The 23,099-nt window shown below is 41.2% G+C and overlaps 1 protein-coding gene across 1 annotated transcript; it reads left to right on the top strand.

The window, feature by feature from the left end:
• On the top strand, window positions 1–22,972 carry rbbp4 (retinoblastoma binding protein 4). Its single transcript, XM_060942847.1, has 12 exons — window positions 1–156; window positions 781–928; window positions 3,820–3,965; window positions 4,074–4,247; window positions 9,465–9,580; window positions 9,674–9,834; window positions 16,579–16,705; window positions 16,839–16,916; window positions 17,002–17,078; window positions 17,185–17,242; window positions 17,329–17,439; window positions 22,195–22,972. Exons 1-12 carry the CDS (start codon window positions 141–143, stop codon window positions 22,255–22,257), a joined length of 1,275 nt encoding a protein of 424 aa, XP_060798830.1. The 5' UTR covers window positions 1–140; the 3' UTR covers window positions 22,258–22,972.
• Window positions 22,973–23,099: the final 127 nt, after the last annotated feature.

The raw sequence follows: 23,099 nt of genomic DNA, 5'->3' as shown, positions 1-23,099 counted from the left end.
TTGCGGTTCCGGCTGCACTTGGCGCGAACGTGCACGGCAGCGCGAAACAAAGAGCCTCCTGCTCTCGTCAATGTGGACAGTGTGTTCGTGTTGCTCGGTTATCGGACTGTAGGTGTGTAATTACCTCTGACTGACTCGGCATGGCTGATAAGGAAGGTAAGCGCTGTTTAAGGAAGCTGTCTGTGAGGTTGTTTTAAAGTCTGAGAGGTTTGTTCAGCGACACTGCCTGAGCTAATGATGCTAATTGTTAGCCATTTGCGAATCAACACAGGCCGCGCGCGCCCCGCCATATTAACAGCTAACGACGTTATAAACACGGTTTCAGTGCTTTTAGCGTTTTATAAAGAGTTTAATGTGCTGGAGAAGACTGTCGTGTGATACACTTTGAGTTCCGTCCGGAATTAAAGTTACACTCGTGTAAATGAGTGACCGGTTGGTGCGGGTGATGTTGATGCTAGGTGCCGGTGGTAGGCGGCAGTTATTTGAATGAATTAGCATTAGCATGCTAATCTCAGTTAGGTTTATTTTGTAATAAGGATGCGGTGTAAAGTAAATCATGGCTCTAAACTGCTGTATGAGTATTTGTGAACGAGTTCCTTGTGGAGCTGTATGTTTACACTGTCTTTACAAATGTGATTCATAAAGCTAAAAGTTGTCTGTTTTTTTTGGAGTGTTGTTAGAGAGATATGGAGTGTGTGTGTGGTGCCTGAGTTGAAAAGTTTGATAGTTTCAACACATGTGGCTCACTAAGTGTCTGGTTTTCTGTTGGTTGTGTTGCAGCTGCTTTTGATGATGCAGTTGAGGAGAGGGTGATCAACGAAGAGTATAAGATATGGAAGAAAAACACACCTTTCCTCTACGACCTGGTGATGACCCACGCACTCGAGTGGCCAAGTCTCACTGCACAGTGGCTTCCTGATGTCACCAGGTACTTCATCACACAGCCATTATACTCTATGCTGGGGTCAGACTACACATCTCATCTCATTATCTCTAGCCGCTTTATCCTGTTCTACAGGGTCGCAGGCAAGCTGGAGCCTATCCCAGCTGACTACGGGCGAAAGGCGGGGTACACCCTGGACAAGTCGCCAGGTCATCACAGGGCTGACACATAGACACGGACAACCATTCACACCTACGGTCAATTTAGAGTCACCAGTTAACCTAACCTGCATGTCTTTGGACTGTGGGGGAAACCCACGCGGACACGGGGAGAACATACAAACTCCACACAGAAAGGCCCTCGCCGGCCACGGGGCTCGAACCCGGACCTTCTTGCTGTGAGGCAACAGTGCGAACCACTACACCACCGTGCTGCCCCCAGACTACACACATTCACCCCAATTTTACATGATTTTGTCTCTGCTGACAAACGTCTACCATCAGGCCTGAATGTGAACGTCAGGAAGGACAAATAGACATTGTAGACTAACGTAATCAAAGAACGCCGACGTAGTGTCTGAGACACCCCACAACACCCCGATGAAAAGTCTAACGTGTCAGAATCTTCCCACCTTGGTTGGCGACTTGGACAACCTTTATTGTCATTCAGTATGCAACAAGTGTACACCGAATGAAATTTCGTTGCAATTTGGCTCAGCACAGAAATAAATATGAAGCGTATTAAATTAAATTATGCAGCAGCAAAAATATTATAACGTGACCTGTGGAATTAGGAATGTTCAAGTTATAAATAGAAGTTTAGAGTTTGGGTTTGGAGTTCAGCAGTCTGGTGACCTGGGGGGAAAAAGCTGTTCCAGAACCTGGTGGTCCTGCACCGAATGCTGCGGAACCTCTTTTCATAGGCCAGAGGGAAGAACGGTCTATAGTGAGGGGTCACTGATGTTTTCTGGCTCTGGTGATGCGTTCCTTGATTGACAGTTTCTTGACCCTCCTCAACAACATGCAAGGATGTGAATACTGACAAACTGGTAGTGTTGTGTGTTTCTCAACCAAGACATAGCAATAATTTACGGCACTATGATTGCCTAATCTGACATGGTGACCATCATGAAAATATTGTGTAGTCTGATCCCAAGATTATACTGTAGAGCTTTTTCAGTTGAGAAGAGCAGTGCAATACCAAAATCTGGAGCATCGCTGCCCAAAAAACTTAACAGTAAATATTTAACACACAGCAAAAGCTTTACTGAAGGTCCGCTAAATATATTTCAACCATGCAATAGCAGTGTGTGTGCTCTGATGTCAATTAAAAACCAAACTTTGTGATTGCTCTGTCACAGAGTGTAGCAGTGAAACTCCTTGGATTAACGAAGGATACAGGTCAGTTCGTCCAGTAGTTAAGACATCTCGTTCAAAGCCTTTTTTATACGCACTATCAATTATTTTATATTTTGGGTATTTTTTTTGTTCAAAAGATTCAAGATTTTTTATTTGTCATATACACAATAACAGACACAGTTTATTATTGGGTAATGAAATTCTTATTTTGCAACTGCCCAACCAAACTACGCTTACCAATATAAAAAGAAATATATATGTATATGTATAAAGTGCATATGGAATGCAAAAATATAAAGGTAGAGTGAAAAATGAAGATAACATTTAAAAAAAAAAAGAGGCAAACAAACAGTGTGCAAATATAGAGGTAGATATACTGTGCAATGTCTTGAAAAAAAAAAAACTTAAAGGAGGAATTATCAGTGGGATTTGACCGAAGCAAAAACATTTTTGCAGCATGTAGTTTAACCACTTGCCAAATGAGAGTTGTGAAATCTAATGGTGAGTAAAGATCACCCCAGACTTGTCTTTCTCAGCAAGTGTAGTCAAAACAATGGGTTCCTACCTAGCATTCATGTAAAATCCAAGAAATATTCGACAAAAACTCTTTCCTTGTGCGTGTTGGGGGCCGCCATTGCAAAATGAAAACGAAACCAGGAGTGATGGGAATTGGCGAATGTCAACTTCAGGCGCGTTTGGCTGGGGCCGCTTGTGGAGAGAAATCGTTTTTATTAGACAAAATTACATAAATCTTTACTCACACTTGCCAGATATCCTTTTTTATTGTCACCACATATAAAATAATTGATAGTGTGTATGAAAAAGGCTTTGGATGAAATGTCTCAACTACTGGATGAAATGGTCATTGGACGAAGTGTCCTGATCCCTTAATGAATTATTATTGGCAGTGCATGTTTATATTAATCTGTTCGTAGAGATCTATCTTTGTTTCAGACTTCCTTTGGTCATCAAGCATGATGAATAACCGAAAAGTGATTTCAGTAATCAAATTCTGGAGTTTTAAATGTTTACTTTGATTATCTTTGTACACACACCTGAGACTTGTTTTGTGAATAGACGTGTAGAATTTAACTGGTGCTGGCCAATGATCTTGCTCGCAGTAGCTGTAAAACTTAATCTTCAGATTTAGTGTGACAATAGTGAACGATCTGCAGACATTAGCCATTCTTATCAACATCGGTACAGCTTTGACAACTTTTCTCTCTCTAACACTTCATTACATGAATTTCTTTACTGACCAGTGAATGATGAGTCAAAAGTCACTGAAATTGGTGGAATGACAAGTGTGGATATAGCAGTAGAAATTCATGCTCCTCTTTCTTTCTCCCCCCGCCCCGTCAGGTCATGTCCTGTGTGGATTGTGTGGTACTTTTTCTCATGTAAAAGTGTTTCATGTCGGTATAATGGTATGGACAAAATCCATACCTTAAAGAAGAAATAATCAATCCAGGGTAGCAGCAGCAGCAGCCCCCCCCCCCCGAGTGGCATTACTTTAAGGTTTTATTATTCATTGCATCTGCTATGGAATTAAGAAAGGGTTTGTCGTGTGCTCTGCAGGCCTGAGGGGAAGGACTACAGTGTCCACCGGCTGGTCCTCGGCACCCACACCTCTGATGAGCAAAACCACCTGGTCATTGCCAGCGTTCAGCTGCCGAATGATGATGCCCAGTTTGATGCCTCGCATTACGACAGTGAGAAAGGGGGTAAGAGTGTTTATGTAATTTGGTGATAACCTACTAGGTATTTGATACACACACGCTTGTATGTGTATCATTTTTGAGTCTCATTAAGAGCATCCCGTCTGTTTTCAGAGTTTGGTGGCTTTGGATCAGTGAGTGGCAAGATTGAGATTGAGATTAAGATTAACCATGAAGGAGAAGTGAACCGGGCCCGCTACATGCCTCAGAACCCCTGCATCATTGCTACCAAGACTCCAACCAGTGATGTGCTGGTCTTTGATTACACCAAACACCCATCCAAACCAGGTATGAACACCTTTTCTGCGATGATTGTGTAGAATAACCGGTTTATTTCTAATCTGTATGTTGAAGTGCTAATGAAAATTGATGTTTTAGGGCTTTGTGTATGAGTCCAGTGTTTCCCACAGACCAGGTAGCAATTTGTGGTGCTCCACTGTGCCGATGAGGGAATCGTGCGTGGTGGTGTCGTGGCGGTCGGTGGAGTCGGTCATTGGGGTGTATGCAAAGTGTTTACAGCGGGCGGTGTTCAAACACAGTATTTTTCTTCAGTCTCACCTGCTGGGACTATGACCAAGTTCAGACTGCACCCTGAAACGACCCATATCCGATTTTTATTTGCCCATATGTGACCTGTATCCGATTTGTTATTGACAATCTAAACGACACAGATCCGATTTTTTCACATGCGACCCAGGCCGCTTGGATATGTGGTCCTAATTCCGATGCACATCTGATATTTTCACATGCGACTGCAGTCTGACCGGACAGGTCACATTCATGCGACCTACACGTCATCAACAAGAGACAAACGTCGCTATTCTGCGTTGGCTAATCCCGCCTCTTTGGTGGAAAACAAAAACATTTATACAGTTTTCAGAATTTAAATAGACTTTTTTATAGAATTGATCAAGCTAATGGTGGATTTGGTAGGGACCTGGATGTTAAACCATCCTGTATTATAAGATTGTTCTGGAAATTTCCAGTAATTTGACACCTTCGGTCTCATTAGTCTGCTGCCCACATTAATCAGATTATTGTGCGAGTTCCGCCGCCGCCACAAAAACCACATCGCCAGGTCTCGCCTCATCTCCATGCTTTACTTGCAAACTTGAAGAGTGCGCTTGTTTTTTTTTTTTTTTTTTTTTACGTATTACGTAGATGTGCTTATTACATGTCAATTTGCGCATGCGGGACACTTTTGGGTCGTTTTCCGTTCATATTGGAGATCGCATACAAGTCTCATATAATTGGTAATGTGAACGGCCTAACAAAAAAATCGGATTTCACAACAAATCGGATATGGGTCGTTTCAGGTTGCAGTCTGAACGTAGTGTATTTTAAAGCTACAAGAAGCATTTGAGATTATTCAATTCAATCTAAATTCTAAGTTCTTTTTAAGAGAAGACAACTAAAACAATTTTTACCAGAACCCTGCCTGGTTTCATTCCTCGACCCAACTTTACATTACAGGGCAGGCCATTAGTTTGCTGGGCTTGATGTTGGTGGAAAACCCATCTTTTAAATTTATGAAAATTACTCACCAAAATTGAAGTTAAAGTTTAGTTTTTACCTTAGTTTTTTGCCTTTTTGGTGGCAATCTTTCAATCATCTTTAGTTGACATTCAAGGAATAAATTGCAAAAAACAAGCTGGAGGTTCAGTACTCATCTGGGTTAAAGCAGCAAACATTGAGAGTCAATGAAATTATAATAGTCAAATAAATACGAAGTTATTATTAGCCTATGGGCATCCTACAGTAGCCTCTCTCAACTACCGCATTTTATCTTTATCACATTGTTTGCTGCGTTTCCAACGTTATAGGCTGACAGCTGGATGTTCAATATTGATAACGTTATAAGGCTAGCAGTTCATAAAGCTAGCATAAGGCTACCTTTTCTGAGTTACATACTGGGCAGGTGTGTTTGAGCACAGTACATCATACTAACCTTTGGTATACTCCAGATATCGCTGACCGTCTTCTCTGTGCTAAATATCACGCAGCATTGGGTTTTCCTCTTGATAGCCCTCGAGCAGTATGTGCGGAGAGGAGGAGTGGGCGAATCAGCTGCCAGTGTGTGTGTGTGTCAGTGATGCAGTGATGGTTTATCTACTTCGCCAATAAAGCTAATAAAGATGTTTCTTAAACTATTCAGATTTTATGCTTCAGATAGCATCAACTAGGCATCCCTGCGAGTATAACATTTTTATTTAGGCTAGCAGGAAATCTTTATTTATTGTGAATGTCAAGCCATTATTAATAACTTGCATGAATGCTGAAGCGGGATAAACGGGATAATGCAATAAGGCCGGTTCCTCGCGTCAAGCTGCTACTGTATGCATCAAAATTGGTTTATAGCCTGACTCAGGGATGTCCGTTTCCTGTAAGCCAAGAAGGCTATGATAAAGCTCATCACAAGCACGACGTAGACTACCTTTTAAAATAAGGGGTCGGAAGGTGAATCGGGAAGGCTGCGTTATTTTTAATTAGCCTAACAGGCCTACTTGCAGTCCGGGTATATGTGCAACTGCAGGCCTGTGTACATGTCTCTGTGTGTGGGTGTGCGCGCACGTGAACGAGAAAAAAGAGCACTATGAATGAACGGAACGATACGCAGCGGAAATTTTTTTTTTCCAAAATCGCGAGTCTGATTGTGTGGTGATAGGAATCCATTGTGTGTTGCTGCGCCACACAATGGTCTATGTATGGGAAACCCTGTGAGTCTCTTAGCTTTATGCTAATTTACATTTTTGTAGATTTTTTTAAAAATTATTTTAGGGTACAATTTTATGTACTTTATGTAGTCTTACTGTATGTTGTGCAAGTCTCTCATGTGTTCAAATGTGAGGTCACCACATGTTTGAGAGGTGGCATAGTTTGATATCCATTCGTGTTTTGGTCTGACTATTTGAACTGAGAAAGCAGAAAAGGCTGCTTTTTCAGGTGTCTCCCATACTGCTCAGGGCTCGACATTAATTTTTAAACCCATTTGCCCTGGGGGGCAAGTGAGGGTAAATTTCCACTTTCCCCCTATTTTGCGAGTATTTTTCTTTATTTCTTTCTTTATTTATTTATTTTAAGGAAAACCAGTTGTGAATTGCAACATAAAATGAAGATCACACATTGAGTTGAAGTTTGGTTATTGATTAAGTTAATTAAATTTGGTTATTGGTTACTTTTTATTTGTAACAGACAATAACAATTTTGTCCAAAGTAGATTTTCCTGCCGTAGTCGACTCATTTCCATTTCACATGCATGCAGCTGTTGTAAAGTTCAGTGTGTTTGTGTAGAACTCTGACAGTAGGTTCATTAATTACTCGATAATATAGAAATCTGTAACAAAGTTTGCATGAAGAAAACAATAGGGTGCCAAGACCTTTGAACAGTACTGTTTGAGAATATTTATATATCTGGGTTTTTTTTTCTTTTTTTTTTTTTTAAATATATAAAGTTATCATCCACCTCTAGGTTTAAAAAAAAAAAAAAAGGGAGAGGAAAAAAAAACATGCTGTGTCATGACAGACAGGATGATGTTTGAGTTTAAAATTTAGTGTGTAGGTTGTGGGTGTTTTTATACAGACCTGGCAACCTGTAACTGAATCAGTGCAGCTGCTCTGTCATGACGCAGCATGGTTTTATTTTTTAAATATATAAACCTTGAGGTGGATTTTTGTGTTTCTTTGATAAAGCTCCAGCTCTCTCTGCTCTTAATCTGTTCTGTTCTTTCAGGATTTATCGCGCATGTCACCCCTTGTTGATTTTTATTTTTTTAAATGCCAGAGTTGTTTGAAACTAATCTGGGTTTTCTGTGTTGAATAAGGAAGTGGCTTCACCTTTTAAGAAAATCAAACACTTTCATGAAGGTGCTAACTTGAATGCGAGCAGAAAAAAATTAAACAAGATTCTTAAGCAAACTCTTCCATCCTCCCTTCTGACTTTGTTTTTGTAAAATACATTTTAAATATAATCGTGAATTTCGCTGGAGTTTTCAGGCCGAGCTCCTCTCCTTGTATTCTTTAACCACTTCTCTCCTCATTGTTCTTGAAGCATTTGCTTCAATTTGGTAACATTTTTCTTGATCACGGGGAGACGGTAATGCCTTTTATCTATTTCTCTGTTTGAACAAGCAAAAACAGCACAAAAATTAACCATATTGAAGACAGATTAAGCCTTGCTTGTATGAAAGACGGTGTCTGACCTCAGCTGTAATTATCATGTGATGCATGATGTCATGCACAAGAGGTCTATAAACAGTATGTGTACCAACAGCAGGGGTATATAAAATAACTTGTAAAGCAGTAAATGAAACCGAGACTAAGAAAACAGTCAAGACATAATGGCGGATACGTAGTGAGGGACGCTTTTAGGAACTGAAAAGATCAAAAAGCCTAATTTTTGTGGTGCTAGATTGTAATATATGCTCATTCCAACTTGCCTGGACGGGCAAGTCAGGGACATATCCCACTTGCCCAAATGCATGTTTCACTTGCCCCGGGCAATCGGGCAGTCCTTAATGTCAAGCCCTGTTGCTGTAGCAATGTATGAACTTTGAGTCACATTTTTATTATGTTGTATGGTAAATCTGCAGTGAAGGTTTTGTTTTTTTTTTTTTTAAATAAATTATTTTATGTTCTTTGTATGGTGATCTTGAGCTGCTCTGAGTTGCCCTGCAACCTTGTGTTTGTAATTCAGAAAACTAATGGGAAATTTGTACATGCACATCACGCACCAGCTCAGGTAGATCACGTCATCATGCCCCACCTTTAGGCATGAAAGAAGTTTGGGCATGGAATGGCACATGGGAGCCAGCAACCAGTAAACTAACAGGGCAGAGTGTGAATAAGTCTGATATACTAATATAAAAGGGGGAAATGGTTTCAAGACTGGCGTTTTTGTGGACTTGATGGTGTATTTCTAAACTAGTTGAGAAATTGCTGAGGTAGAGAACTCGAGAGACAATTAGTGATTAACAGGAGGTGAAGTGAGGTTTCTCTGTATTTTGTGCATTTTAAGCCTGGGTGAGTGGTGTGTTTTTTTTTTTTTTTTTTTTTTTTTTTTAAATGAGCCAATTTTGTCTTTACTCTGTGGATTTTAGTGTTCCAGGTGTTCTAGTTCATGACGACCCCCCCCCCCCCCCCAAACTGCAGACCAAAATAAACGCTACACTATACTGCACTATTTTGTCTAGAGCTAGTGGGCTATTTGCAGCATCCAAAACTGCATACTGCTAAATAGTAACTCACGACGCACACCATTGGTGTCGTTTACTATTTAGTATGCATTTTGTGGTTTGGAGCACTGCCTAGAATTCAGTCTAAATGTGCGTGCTCATGGCAGGGAGATTAACCTGTGCAGTGGAGGAACAACACTGTAGCTTGAGCTGTTATTCCACAGGCATCTTGCAATGTCATTTTTCTGCCAGAGAGTCTTGAACCCAACATGTTGGAGCATGGAGCTTTATGTGAAGTCTGTCATTGCATTTACACTCTGCCTGTTCCCTGCAGACCCCTCTGGAGAATGCACTCCTGACCTGCGATTGAGAGGACATCAGAAAGAGGGCTATGGTCTGTCTTGGAACCCCAACCTAAGCGGCTGCCTGCTCAGTGCCTCTGATGATCATGTAAAACATGTCATTCCTGTTCTCACAGCTGAATATACCGTTTTGTCAGATCACTGTGTTATAGATCTCTGATTTTCTTTTTTTTTTTCTCAGACGATCTGTCTGTGGGACATCAGCACAGTACCCAAAGAAGGGAAGATAGTTGATGCTAAGACCATTTTCACTGGTCACACAGCTGTGGTGGAGGATGTGTCCTGGCACCTTTTGCATGAATCGCTCTTTGGATCAGTCGCAGATGACCAGAAGCTGATGATGTAAGTTGGCTTAGATGAAGTATGTCTTAACAGAATTTTCTTCAGGGACCCCATAGGCATCTGGGCCTTTTAAGTCTCTTGAGTATCAGAAATGTATCTGGATAGAAATATCTACAGATAAATGCACCAAGGACTCCCTTAAAAGCTTCATTTGCACTTGTCGATCACTTTAAGAAGCCGGAATGGAAATGTATCTGTGTCCGAGCCACACTGCCAACCAAAACCTCACTTAAACCACGATGCTATTAAACATGTGGTCCATTTCTCATCATTGAAATGTGTCAAGCATGATCTTGTGCATAAATCGAAGTAAAAAAGAAAATGCAATCCCAGAGGTTCAAAGTAAACTGTCCTTACTGGGAACAACTGGAAACCAAGGGCATTTTGTTACCAGCCAATGTCAACAGAAATTGAGTTTCTGTCAGAAATCTAACTGCAAGTGTAAATGTTTTTGATTTAAAATCTTCCTGGATGGATGAAACGCCCAGCTATAAATAGAGGTCTTGATAAAGCACTACTTTTATAAAAGCCCTTTTTATTTATTTATTATTTTTTTTAAATACAATAGTTATGAATTAGCCTGGGAAATCTCATGCTGCTTTGCACAATCGTTCCGATCTGAAAAGACAGCATGGAAACTATGGTCTAAAGGCTCACCTGAGTTAGGGAGCCAATCAGAGAGTGGGGAGGGGTGGAAAGACGGTGACGCGTACTACTCGACAAACGGAAGCTTGTAGTTTATTTGGGACTGTTTACGGATGTCCAAATACGGAGGGTCCAGCTTCTCTCATTTGTCTTGCACAAACGGCAGTAATCGTTCGGTGCCATTGTTTTCCTATTTTTGTTTTGTTTTGCCTTCTCTTTCTCTTTCCTTCTCTTCTTCGCCTCTTCGTCGCTCTAACTACGTCACCGGGTACAACTGCCATGATTGGCCATGGGCTACGTATACGCCAAATGATAGACATTCACAATGTCCAATAAACGGCCGTTGACAATCGTAAACCACACCTCCCCTACGAGAAATTCAATAGGCGGATTCCAGACCATATTTCACTTGTGATATGGTCTGGTGTTAACCAGACTAGTAATGAATAGGGCTGGGGGATAAAACGATAATAGCTATTGAGGAATAACTTTTCCTCAATAGATATATGAAACATGGTCGATATACTTTTCGATAGATTACATTCGTCCATCTTTTGACGGACAATACGAATATAGACATGCCAACCATTACGGCTTGCCTGTAATCATTACGGTTTCGGTGGTCCAATTACGCTATTACGACTTTGAAGTCGATTATTATGGTTTTTGCTCATAATTGATATTTTCAAATTTGCCGCCAGAATTCCCACACTTGTGATTTCCCAGTCTCCCGGCAGAGGGCGCTATTACTTGAATGTCAGCCAATGCTTTAGAAACACGGTCTCCATGGGCAGCTCTACCGGGGTGGCATAGGGTGGCAAATGCCACCCTAAAAGAAAGCCTTGCCACCCCAGTTGGCAGCGACAAATTCAAAGAAAAATTACGGCCAATTTTGACATTTATGTGCGCGAATTTCCAATGTCCGACTGCGGCGAATGCAGCCAGAGATTGGTTGTTTTGGAAAATTGAGAGGCGCGAAGCGAGGGAGCCAGGAGTCGCGAGGAAAGGAGACACGGGAGGACAGAGGTAAAAGCTGATTAACTATCTATCAAGAAATGAAATTATAATGAATGAACAGTGCTAGCATAGTTGCGATGCTGATTTTGAGAGGATAAAAATCAGGTTGGAGAATGTTATTTAGCTAACTATACATGTAAGGCCAAAAAAAAGTGTTTCCGGTAACCCGACCGACCGAGAATTTCCGCGTCGAAATTGCCGACCGTAAAGTTTTTATTACAAATTTCCCTTGATATTTTAGTGTAAGCGGCGTTAGTTTGTCATAATTTTTTGTTTCAACGCATTCAAGTTGTGAAAGAAACGATAAAAAGTAAAATGTTTTCGCCACTTCTATCAGCCCTCCTGCATAAACATGGAAGCGCACTTGTATACTGAAGGAGGAAGGGAAAACTGAGCCGAGGCGCCATTTTGAATCCTCATTCAAGGCTGTAATGCAAATTGCTTCCTCTTCAGTATGCAAGTGCACTTCCATGGCAGGGAAAAACACTACATTTTGCTGCCTATGTAGTCCCCTCTTTATACAAATAGGAGTCATTCAGGATTCAGCCATGTTTTTGCTCGACCCAAGTTCTACAGTAGGCTAGACTAGGCCGTCTGCTTTTAATGGAAGTAGCCTAGCCTAGGATGTTGTTTTCACGTTATTTCTTGATAAGGTGTTTTCACGTTATTACATGAAAATATCATGAAATAACGTGATAATTTCGTATCATGAAATTACGTGATATGTTATTACATGATAAATATATTGTAAAAACGTGATAACTTTGTTAACAATATCTTTTCACGTAATTACTTGATTCTAAGCCTCTTTTTTTTTTTTTTTTTTTTTTTTTTTTGGAGTGTGGCAGCAGTACGCTTCCGTAGATCATAACTCGAACTCTTGCGATATTTATTTTATTTTTTTTATTCGTTTAAAGATTTAAAACACTATTTTATTATGATGTGTGGTATAACGGATTCTGTGCCAAAATACTATTTTGTAAAATGTTTGTTAATTTTTTCGAACAAAATAAAAAAATTAAGAAAAAAAACCCCCTTTTTCCTACCTACCAACCTTTATTTTAGTATTTCATGTTACCTGAAATATATATATATATATATATATATAAAATTTTTTTTGGCCTAATGTTAGCTAGGTCTGACATTAGTTTTGTGTAAAGTCGGCCACAAAAGTTAATATTGATTCAACGTCTGTCAAGGAAAACGTTGCTATTGGCTGAAGCTTATGATTCAAATATTGAGGATCTTAAACATGAGTTACATCAGACGAGGAGAGTACTAGACAGAAAAAAGGGGGAACAGGAGAGTCCTACCACTCTCATGGAGTTCACTCAGTTTTTGGACCCATACCAAGATTTTTTTTTTTTTTTTTGAGTTGTTCAGGTTGTGTAAAATAGCGGTTGTCTTGCCTGTGAGCATCCTGTGAATGAAGCTTTTCATCTCTCAGGCTAATAAAGACTTATTTGCGGTCGACTGTGACAGAAAAGAGACTATCAAGTTTGGCTGTACTCAGCATTGAATCAAAGCGCACAAAAGCATTAGATCTTGATAAATTTGTGAAGCATTTTGCTGAGCAACATGGAAATCGCCGCATTCAGCTGTTGTAGGCATGACAAGTTCATGTTATGCTCACTGGTGAGCCTTTACAAAGCGTGAGAAAAAAAAAACTATAAAATGTGACACTGGTGTAAATGGTTTAAATCATGTTGAACTTGAAGTAGTGTTATTGTTTTTTAGTGTCTGTTCTTTTGCATATACAGTATAAAACTGTCCAGAAACGGTATAGACCTCATCTGAGAATGTGTGTTCTTCGTGAACAATAAAAGCATGCGATTAAGTTTGTCTGTATGAGTTTGTAAATGGCAGCCCGTGCCCTTTTGTAGTGTGTACATACTATTTGTCATCAAACTGTGATAACTGTGGTTAAATTCAGTATATATACGTCTGTAATACGTTGCCACCCCTCAAATTCCTGCCCCCCTCTTGCCACCCCATAAATATTTTTCTAGATCTGCCCCTGACGGTCTCTGATTGGTTAACCTCAGCAATTTTATCAAATTTCGACCAATAAGAGCCCCGCGCATATTTTGTACTTTAGAAGAAGCAAAAAATGGCTGACAGTTCAACCGATCCGTCTGACCCGCCGCCGAAAAAAGCAAGAAAAACGATCGGCAAAACTAAGACCGTGTACCAAAAATTTAAAGAGGAATACAGTACCTTGTATCCAGTTATCACAAAATCAGGAAAATCCGCGAGTCATGCGTTGTGCACCGAATGTCCATTTCTCTGTAGCATATTCCGGTGTTAACGATGTCAGACAACACGTGAGTTCTGTCTCGCATCAAACTTTGGCTAAATCTGGAAGTGCGAACCAGACGATCACCTCGATGTTCGTTGATCGATCCTCGATTGACAGCGTGACAAAAGCTGAAGTTTTATTCACAAATTTTCTCGTGGAACACAACCTGCCAATCGCCGCAGCTGATCACAGTGGGCCTCTCTTTAAAGCCGTGTTTCCCGACTCCAAAATCGCTTCGAAGGTAAGTCTGTAGATCTCTAGTCTGTTATGTGATCAAGTTATGGAATAGTAAAGCAGTTGTTAGCGACTCGTATTTTCGTTGCTTTAGCAAAATTCTTAGTATTTGCCTACAACTTACAAGATGTATGAATATTAAAGAAACGTTGATAAAATCACGTTTTTAATTTTTTTTTCTTGTGTAAATTGTTGAAAATTAATCAAAACTCTCTCTCTATGGAGCACTTGCATGTGACGTCACAGCCGATCCAGATTGTGACAGACGCCATCGTGTCGGTCAAACGCCATATTCCGCCTTCTACTTCTGGTTCTACTTCTGCTTTTACTTCTACCTTTTCTTCTGGAAAACCCTACTATATACAATTCAATTCTACTACAACGGCTGCGGCTACAAGCTCTCCCTACCTGTGCACGGTTTTTGTGTGTATTTTTGCGTGTTGTTCGTCTGTACCGGACTTCGATATCCACTACAACCGTATGGACTTACTGGACATTGGTTTCCAGCAGAAAATGACGGTTTGTAGCGATTTCCATCGCATGCACAACATTCCGGATGAGAAAAAAAAACACATTCCGGGGTCTCCGTAGATTGTTATTGGAAGCAAAGCGAAGGAGGCGGCGCCGGGAGCAGAAGCAAAAGCGAGGCTACAGGCAGAGCCGGCCTGTTGACTAAGCTCAGAAAACAGCTACTCAAACCTCCACTGCCAAGCCTCTACCTCTCCAACGTCAGATCCATGTAAATAAGACGGACGATTTGGAATTACCTTATTCTATTCTATAATCGGCTGGTCAGTGCTATACTCAAGACTTAAGTGACTTACCCATCCAATGAGGATTATTTTCTTGTTTACAAGATGCCACATCTGAGTCGCTGACACATCCTGAATTTCTGTAAAGATAACTGTCCAGAGATTTATAAGCACGCAGTGCTTCACCACTGAACAGCGAGGGAAGTTGATGAGGTAATAATACACGTCCGGGTATTCCGCTGGCAGTTCAAAATCCGGTCATGAAAACTCCATCCGGAAAGCCATAAGGGTCACAAATCTGTAGATCGTTTATTTTAGACATATATCTAGTTATCTGTTCATTAGAAAAATGAGCCGTGTAGTCCGTCGGTTGAAATTGATCCATTCTGTACACGAGTGCAGCAGTATTCAGCGGTGTTTTTGACCGACAAGATGGGGGTTGTGTACTTTCCGGTCACGTGACTGCAAGATCTCTATACATACATACATACATACATATATACATATATATATATATATATATATATATATATATATATATATATATATATATATATATATATATATATATATAAAATAAATATATAAATAAAAATAAGGCGCACCCCCCCCGGAACCTCCCCATGCACGCTCTGCGTGCATTATGTCTGCCGTTGGCAGACATGGACAAATATCTCAAAACAACCATTACAGTTTGCTATCATACAGGGTTGGCATGTCTGTGAATAGCCAATGATGAGTTGCGCCGCACTGAACGAATCGCGTGGCTGGAATAGACCCATGCCAGCAGCTAGTCGTGGCGTGTTTGTGCAGCTGCAGCCGTATGAACAAAGAAAATGAGTGCTCCCTCGGAAGAAACGACAGAAGACACAGCCCAAGGCATAAGGGATGACATTGTTGATAAGAAGGGCCCGAAAAGTTCAGTGGTGTGGAGGTATTTTGTTTTTTTTGAAGTCCGACACGAAAGTAGTGTGCACTGCAAATTATTTCGAGCACATGTTCCGACAAAGACAGGGAATACCACTTTTTCATCACCTGAAGCAGCACCACCCGTTTGAGCACGGAGAATGCAAACTTTTACAAACAGCCCGGAACAAGTGCTAATGTTCCCCCAATAACAACGCCTGTGCAGCAGCAACAGAAGACCATAGAGTCTGCTTTATCCAGCGCCATGCCGTATGACAAAAAAAATCTAAGAGACACCGTGATATTTCAAATGCAGTAGCTTCTTGTATTGCAAAAGACATGCTACCAATAAACACAGTGGGAAAATAAGGGGTTCAAGTGGATGCTAAGTTATGGACCCTCGTTACAAACTGCCTGGGCGTAAACATTTCTCCCAGTCCACACTCCCACAGATGTATGTGTAGAGAGAGAGAGTCGAGACATTTGACTTTGACAAAATAATGTCTGTTTTGTTTATGTTCTCCTGCTAAACTTGAAAGATTTTAAGTTTTAGAATTTTTTATTTATTTGGAGTTGACCGGTCAGGTATAGGATTTTAATTTAAAATACCTGTTCTGTATTTATCAAAAACAGTTGTATAGTGTTACATGTCGTGTTCAACTTTTGACAGAAAATAAATATTTAATTAAAAATTAACCTACTGATATCTTCAAATCTCAATTAAGTGTAACAGGGAGCATTTAAAATTCACAAAATAGTGATTTGTTTTATATTGTGATGTATATCGATATCGCCTGATATTTAAAAAAAAAAAAATCGTGATATGACTTTTCCCCATATCGCCTAGCCCTAGTTATGAGAATCTAAATCTGTCCACATTTTCTGTCTCAGTTGGGATACACGTTCCAATAACACATCCAAGCCCAGTCATGCAGTGGATGCACACACTGCAGAGGTCAATTGCCTGTCATTCAATCCTTACAGTGAGTTCATCTTGGCTACTGGATCTGCTGACAAGGTAGGAACAATAATGGAGGAGCCTTTCTCTTATCCTTCTATAAAGACTGTTTATTTTGTCCTTCATGGATGATGTTCTTAAATAGAAGGTCCTCTTTTGATCCCACCATAAACTTTAAGTCTTTCTTTTATAGACTGTTGCCTTGTGGGACCTCAGAAACCTTAAGCTGAAGCTGCATTCCTTCGAGTCGCACAAAGACGAAATATTCCAGGTATTGGAAATGGCTTTAAAATTCACTTGTAGCAGCTGCTTTGAGCTTGAGTGCAAATTTCCCTGACCTCTTAATGTGTTTACAGGTTCAGTGGTCGCCTCATAACGAGACCATCCTGGCCTCCAGCGGAACAGACAGACGTCTCAATGTCTGGGACCTCAGGTGGGTTTCCTCATTTACTCTCACTCCATTTGTGATTCCTCAAAGAACAAAACTGTTTGCTGTAATTCATCACACTATCATGCTGCTCCTTTTTATTTTTGTGCAGTAAAATTGGTGAGGAGCAGTCACCAGAAGATGCAGAAGATGGGCCTCCTGAATTACTGGTGAGGAGGCTGTAAATTGCATCACATTGACTTAGTTATTTAGATGTTCATAATTTTTTTTTTTTTTTTTTTCTCTTTTCTGTCAGTTCATCCATGGTGGGCACACAGCAAAGATCTCAGACTTCTCCTGGAACCCCAATGAGCCATGGGTGATCTGCTCTGTGTCTGAGGACAACATCATGCAAGTCTGGCAGATGGTGGGTAAATATGGTCTGCATATTAACCTTGTCTGAAAGTTATGGCCCTTTTCCACTACCCTTTTTCAGCTCGCTTCAGCCCGACACGGCTCGCGTTTCGACTACCAAAAAATAGCACGACTCAGCTCGCTTCAGCCCTGCTTAGCCCCCAAAACTCGCACCGTTTTGGAGTAGGGCTGAAGCGAGCCAAACCGTGCCGAGTGAGGCTGGGGGCGTGAGCAGACACTCCCCTGTGCACTGATTGGTGAGGAGGAGTGTCCTCACATGCCCACACACGCCCCGTGAGCACGCTGGGGTCTGTAAACACCGTAAACCCAGAAGAAGGAGAATTACGAATTACGAGAATTATGAAGCCTTATGCGCCTCGCCTCATCTATACGCTCTTGCCAGTATCTGTTGGCGTTGTCGGTGACAAGCCACAGCACCAAGACCAGCAACACTAACGACTCCATGTCTCATCTCATCTCATTATCTCTAGCCGCTTTATCCTTCTACAGGGTCGCAGGCAAGCTGGAGCCTATCCCAGCTGACTACGGGCGAAAGGCGGGGTACACCCTGGACAAGTCGCCAGGTCATCACAGGGCTGACACATAGACACAGACAACCATTCACACTCACATTCACACCTACGGTCAATTTAGAGTCACCAGTTAACCTAACCTGCATGTCTTTGGACTGTGGGGGAAACCGGAGCACCCGGAGGAAACCCACGCGGACACGGGGAGAACATGCAAACTCCGCACAGAAAGGCCCTCACCGGCCACGGGGCTCGAACCCGGACCTTCTTGCTGTGAGGCGACAGCGCTAACCACTACACCACCGTGCCGCCCCGACTCCATGTCCTCCATGTTTATTGTTTACTATCCGGGTCGTGAGACTACTGCTTAAAAGCTCACTGATGTCACTGTTTGCGCTGCTTAACGACATCACGTGACGTCCACCCACTTTTGCTAACTCCACCCAATGTGTCCACCCACTTCCAGCCAGCACGGTTCAGCGCGGTTGTAGTCGAAATGCAACTCCAACAGCCCCGCTCAGCTCGACTCAGCCCGACTCAGCACGGCATGGCTCAGCCCAACTCAGCCGCGTTTGTAGTGGAAAAGCGGCATTAGTGTAAATGTGTCAGCTGTTAATGTTCACAACTACAACCCCGATTCCAAAAAAGTTGGGACAAAGTACAAATTGTAAATAAAAACGGAATGCAATGATGTGGAAGTTTCAAAATTCCATATTTTATTCAGAATAGAACATAGATGACATATCAAATGTTTAAACTGAGAAAGTGTATCATTTAAAGAGAAAAATTAGGTGATTTTAAATTTCATGACAACAACACATCTCAAAAAAGTTGGGACAAGGCCATGTTTACCACTGTGAGACATCCCCTTTTCTCTTTACAACAGTCTGTAAACGTCTGGGGACTGAGGAGACAAGTTGCTCAAGTTTAGGGATAGGAATGTTAACCCATTCTTGTCTAATGTAGGATTCTAGTTGCTCAGCTGTCTTAGGTCTTTTTTGTCGTATCTTCCGTTTTATGATGCGGCAAATGTTTTCTGTGGGTGAAAGATCTGGACTGCAGGCTGGCCAATTCAGTACCCGGACCCTTCTTCTACGCAGCCATGATGCTGTAATTGATGCAGTATGTGGTTTGGCATTGTCATGTTGGAAAATGCAAGGTCTTCCCTGAAAGAGATGTCGTCTGGATGGGAGCATATGTTGCTCTAGAACCTGGCTATATCTTTCAGCATTGATGGTGTCTTTCCAGATGTGTAAGCTGCCCATGCCACACGCACTAATGCAACCCCATACCATCAGAGATGCAGGCTTCTGAACTGAGCGCTGATAACAACTCGGGTCGTCTTTCTCCTCTTTAGTCTGAATGACACGGCGTCCCTGATTTCCATAAAGAACTTCAAATTTTGATTCGTCTGACCACAGAACAGTTTTCCACTTTGCCACAGTCCATTTTAAATGAGCCTTGGCCCAGAGAAGACGTCTGCGCTTCTGGATCATGTTTAGATACGGCTTCTTCTTTGAACTATAGAGTTTTAGCTGGCAACGGCGGATGGAACGGTGAATTGTGTTCACAGATAATGTTCTCTGGAAATATTCCTGAGCCCATTTTGTGATTTCCAATACAGAAGCATGCCTGTATGTGATGCAGTGTCATCTAAGGGCCCGAAGATCACGGGCACCCAGTATGGTTTTCCGGCCTTGACCCTTACGCACAGAGATTCTTCCAGATTCTCTGACTCTTTTGATGATATTATGCACTGTAGATGATGATATGTTCAAACGCTTTGCAATTTTACACTGTCGAACTCTTTTCTGATATTGCTCCACTATTTGTCAGTGCAGAATTAGGGGGATTGGTGATCCTCTTCCCATCTTTACTTCTGAGAGCCGCTGCCACTCCAAGATCCTCTTTTTATACCCAGTCATGTTAATGACCTATTGCCAATTGACCTAATGAGTTGCAATTTGGTCCTCCAGCTGTTCCTTTTTTGTACCTTTAACTTTTCCAGCCTCTTATTGCCCCTGTCCCAACTTTTGAGATGTGTTGCTGTCGTGAAATTTCAAATGAGCCAATATTTGGCATGAAATTTCAAAATGTCTCACTTTTGACATTTGATATGTTGCCTATGTTCTATTGTGAATACAATATCAGTTTTTGAGATTTGTAAATTATTGCATTCCGTTTTTATTTACAATTTGTACTTTGTCCCAACTTTTTTGGAATTGCGGTTGTAAACCAAATTGTAGAAATGGTGCAAATGGTTACAATAAACAGTCAGGCTGATGTGTCATCTGTTTATTTTACCTGAGGGGTCATGTCCATGTGTCGAGATGTCATGTGGGGTGGTCAAACCGTATCCTTGTAGACCACAAAACTAGCTTCAGTGCACCTTGGCACAAAATGTACAAATCTCTAAAACCGTATAGAATGAAAAGAACACAATTCCTCCAAATATTTAATACTTAACTAGTGGTGGAATGATGGTACAAAATCATCCATAAGTGTTGAGTTGGGTTGAAATCTGGTGACTATGAAGGACCCAAGATATGATTTACATTATTTTCATACTTCTCAAACAGTTCAGTCTGTTCATGTGCTTTGTGGGTGCTAGTGGGACCATCCCAGAAGACAGCACTCCCATCAGGGTATAAATGTTTCACCATAAACGTGATCAATCAGAAAAACTTTGACTTGATTTGCGGTGAGAGAAAAGTGGACCAAAACCATGATAGAAAAACGCCCTGAAAAGATATAAGCCTTTTGGCTGTTCTTTTACATTGTCATCCAGTGGTTTTGGATAAACCATGCTACAATTTAACATGGCATGCTACGTATTCTGCGTGTGAGCCCATGCACTTCCGTTTGTGTATGTCAGTAAAGGAGAAATGTCAAAAGCTATTACTGTTGCCTCCTGGAATCTCTTCATGATCAAGGAACTCCCTTGAAACAGTTCTATCATGTTATCTCTAGCCACTTTATTCTGTTCTACAGGGTCGCAGGCAAGCTGGAGCCTATCCCAGCTGACTACGCGCAAAAGGCGGGGTACACCCTGGACAAGTCGCCAGGTCATCACAAGGCTGACACATAGACACAGACAACCATTCACACCTACGGTCAATTTAGAGTCACCAGTTAGCCTAACCTGCATGTCTTTGGACTGTGGGGGAAACCGGAGCACCCGGAGGAAACCCACGCGGACATGGGGAGAACATGCAAACTCCGCACAGAAAGGCCCTCGCCGGCCACAGGGCTCGAACCCGGACCTTCTTGCTGTGAGGCGACAGCGCTAACCACTACGCCACCGTGCCGCCTCTATCATGTTATGTGATGCGGATTTGATCCTGTATTAGGGAGGTGCATCTTCATCACTGAGGCCAGTGTGATTTCACATCTCGTTGCATTACCAGTGATCTGATGCATATGAAGCAATTACTAATGTAAAACAGTTCACCCTTATTGCAATGCATGCGGTTTAGCACGATTTGATTCAGTGCAATATGATTCAAAGTAATGCAAAAGAATGTTGCTGTGCAGTTCAATATGGTAGCTCTTCCTCCTTGATGATTATCCTCCATGTGACTTGAGGAGGGTCTGGCATGAAAAGGGTCTTTTTTTTTTTATTTTGAAATCCTGTTGAGCGCTGGTGATCGAGCGACCACATCTCCCATTCTCACCATTTACTCGTGTGATTTGCGTGAACACCTCTCCAGTTATCAAGAGACTTGATGAGAATTAGCCAGTGACTACAGTAGAGATGAGCGAGAACTGTTGGACTGTTTAGAGTGGAGGAATTAATCTAAATAGAAAATTTAGTGATTTTTCTAAATAATAAAGGCAGAGGGCCCAAACTAATTAATTAATTAATTGATAGGATTTAAGCAGTGCAAAGATGTTAGAAATGATGCATTGCTTTTAAACTTTTACATCGGTGAATTTTACCATCTTAGTGTCCATATAAAGATGCGAAATCCCTTTTTTTTTTCCTTTATTTCCTCACACAGCCATAGGATGGTGAGCTGTTGCCATCATGCGGCGTCTGTCCGTCCACAATTCGCAAAAATTGCTACTCCTCCCTGAGTTTTCATTGGATTTTGATTCTGATTGTTTTGTTTGGAAGATCAAATTGTTCTCATGAACGACTTGGCTAATTATAAATGCATCCAGTTTCTCATGATACAGCAGTGTGAGCTACTGCGTCGTTGACACTCTGGTTCCGTTTTGCGTTTGTTTTTCTACAGGCAGAGAACATCTACAATGATGAGGACCCTGAAGGAGCAGCAGACACAGAGGTCCAGGGATGAAGAGCAGTGTAGAACTTTCTGCCTCTGCCATGCCTCACTGTCTCACATGACCATGCGCTTTCCTGTTTTCTGAAGTGTTGAACTGCATCGGTCACATCTTCAGCCACTCTCATATACCCAATGCTGTTTTCTTGAGAGAAAGAGGGGAAAAAATGACTCAAAGTATTTCTCTTTAATATGAAAAGTGTATTTTTCTAAGAGAAATTGGTTGCTCTTAATTTTCAATATGGCACATTAAGCTCCTGTCCTTTTTTAAAAAAATGTTTTTCCTATAACCTTCACATCCTAAGGGGTTGTCTTGGGTAAAAGGATGTAAAGTCAAAAGCAAATGATGCATAGGCCCACGTACATAATTACCATGGTCAAATTGTCGTGGATGGCAGTAGGGGACTTATTTTAGATTTATTTTTATGTGGCTGAAAATTGAGTCATTCAAGCACATGTTGTCAAGGGCCCACAGGGTGACTTGTGTGCTCTTAATTTTGTACTTTTCCTCTGCAATGGTTTAATGTCATGGTATTGTCTTTTTAATATTCTAAAATGATTTTGATTTTCATTGTCTTTCTTTACGTCTACCCTGTTGTACAGAACATTTGACTATAAACTGTTTTTCATTGAACTGATTCAGCCATAATTAATTATACCATTTGGCTCAGATGTTTTGATTTATTTATGTTCATACTGATCATAATAAAGTGCTTCAGCTGTCTTATTATTGAGGCTTATCTTAATCTGCTCAGCGTCATTCAGGCAGCATGATCTCAGAGTTCTACTATCGTGCCCAAATATGTCCATGTTCTCTCATGTCTCGTCTTATTTGTGGTCATAAAAACAAGTCATTA

Source organism: Neoarius graeffei, chromosome 16 (genome assembly GCF_027579695.1).
Source record: "Neoarius graeffei isolate fNeoGra1 chromosome 16, fNeoGra1.pri, whole genome shotgun sequence".
NCBI classification, from domain to species: domain Eukaryota; kingdom Metazoa; phylum Chordata; class Actinopteri; order Siluriformes; family Ariidae; genus Neoarius; species Neoarius graeffei.
This window is presented reverse-complemented; position numbering and strand designations above follow the sequence as displayed.

What these genes read in the sequence shown, in the direction of transcription:
- rbbp4 (XM_060942847.1), top strand. An exon ending in TGGCTTCCTGATGTCACCAG is followed by an intron (nt 929 to 3,819) that starts GTACTTCATCAC and finishes TGTGCTCTGCAG; the next exon opens with GCCTGAGGGGAAGGACTACA. An exon ending in CTCAATGTCTGGGACCTCAG is followed by an intron (nt 17,079 to 17,184) that starts GTGGGTTTCCTC and finishes ATTTTTGTGCAG; the next exon opens with TAAAATTGGTGAGGAGCAGT.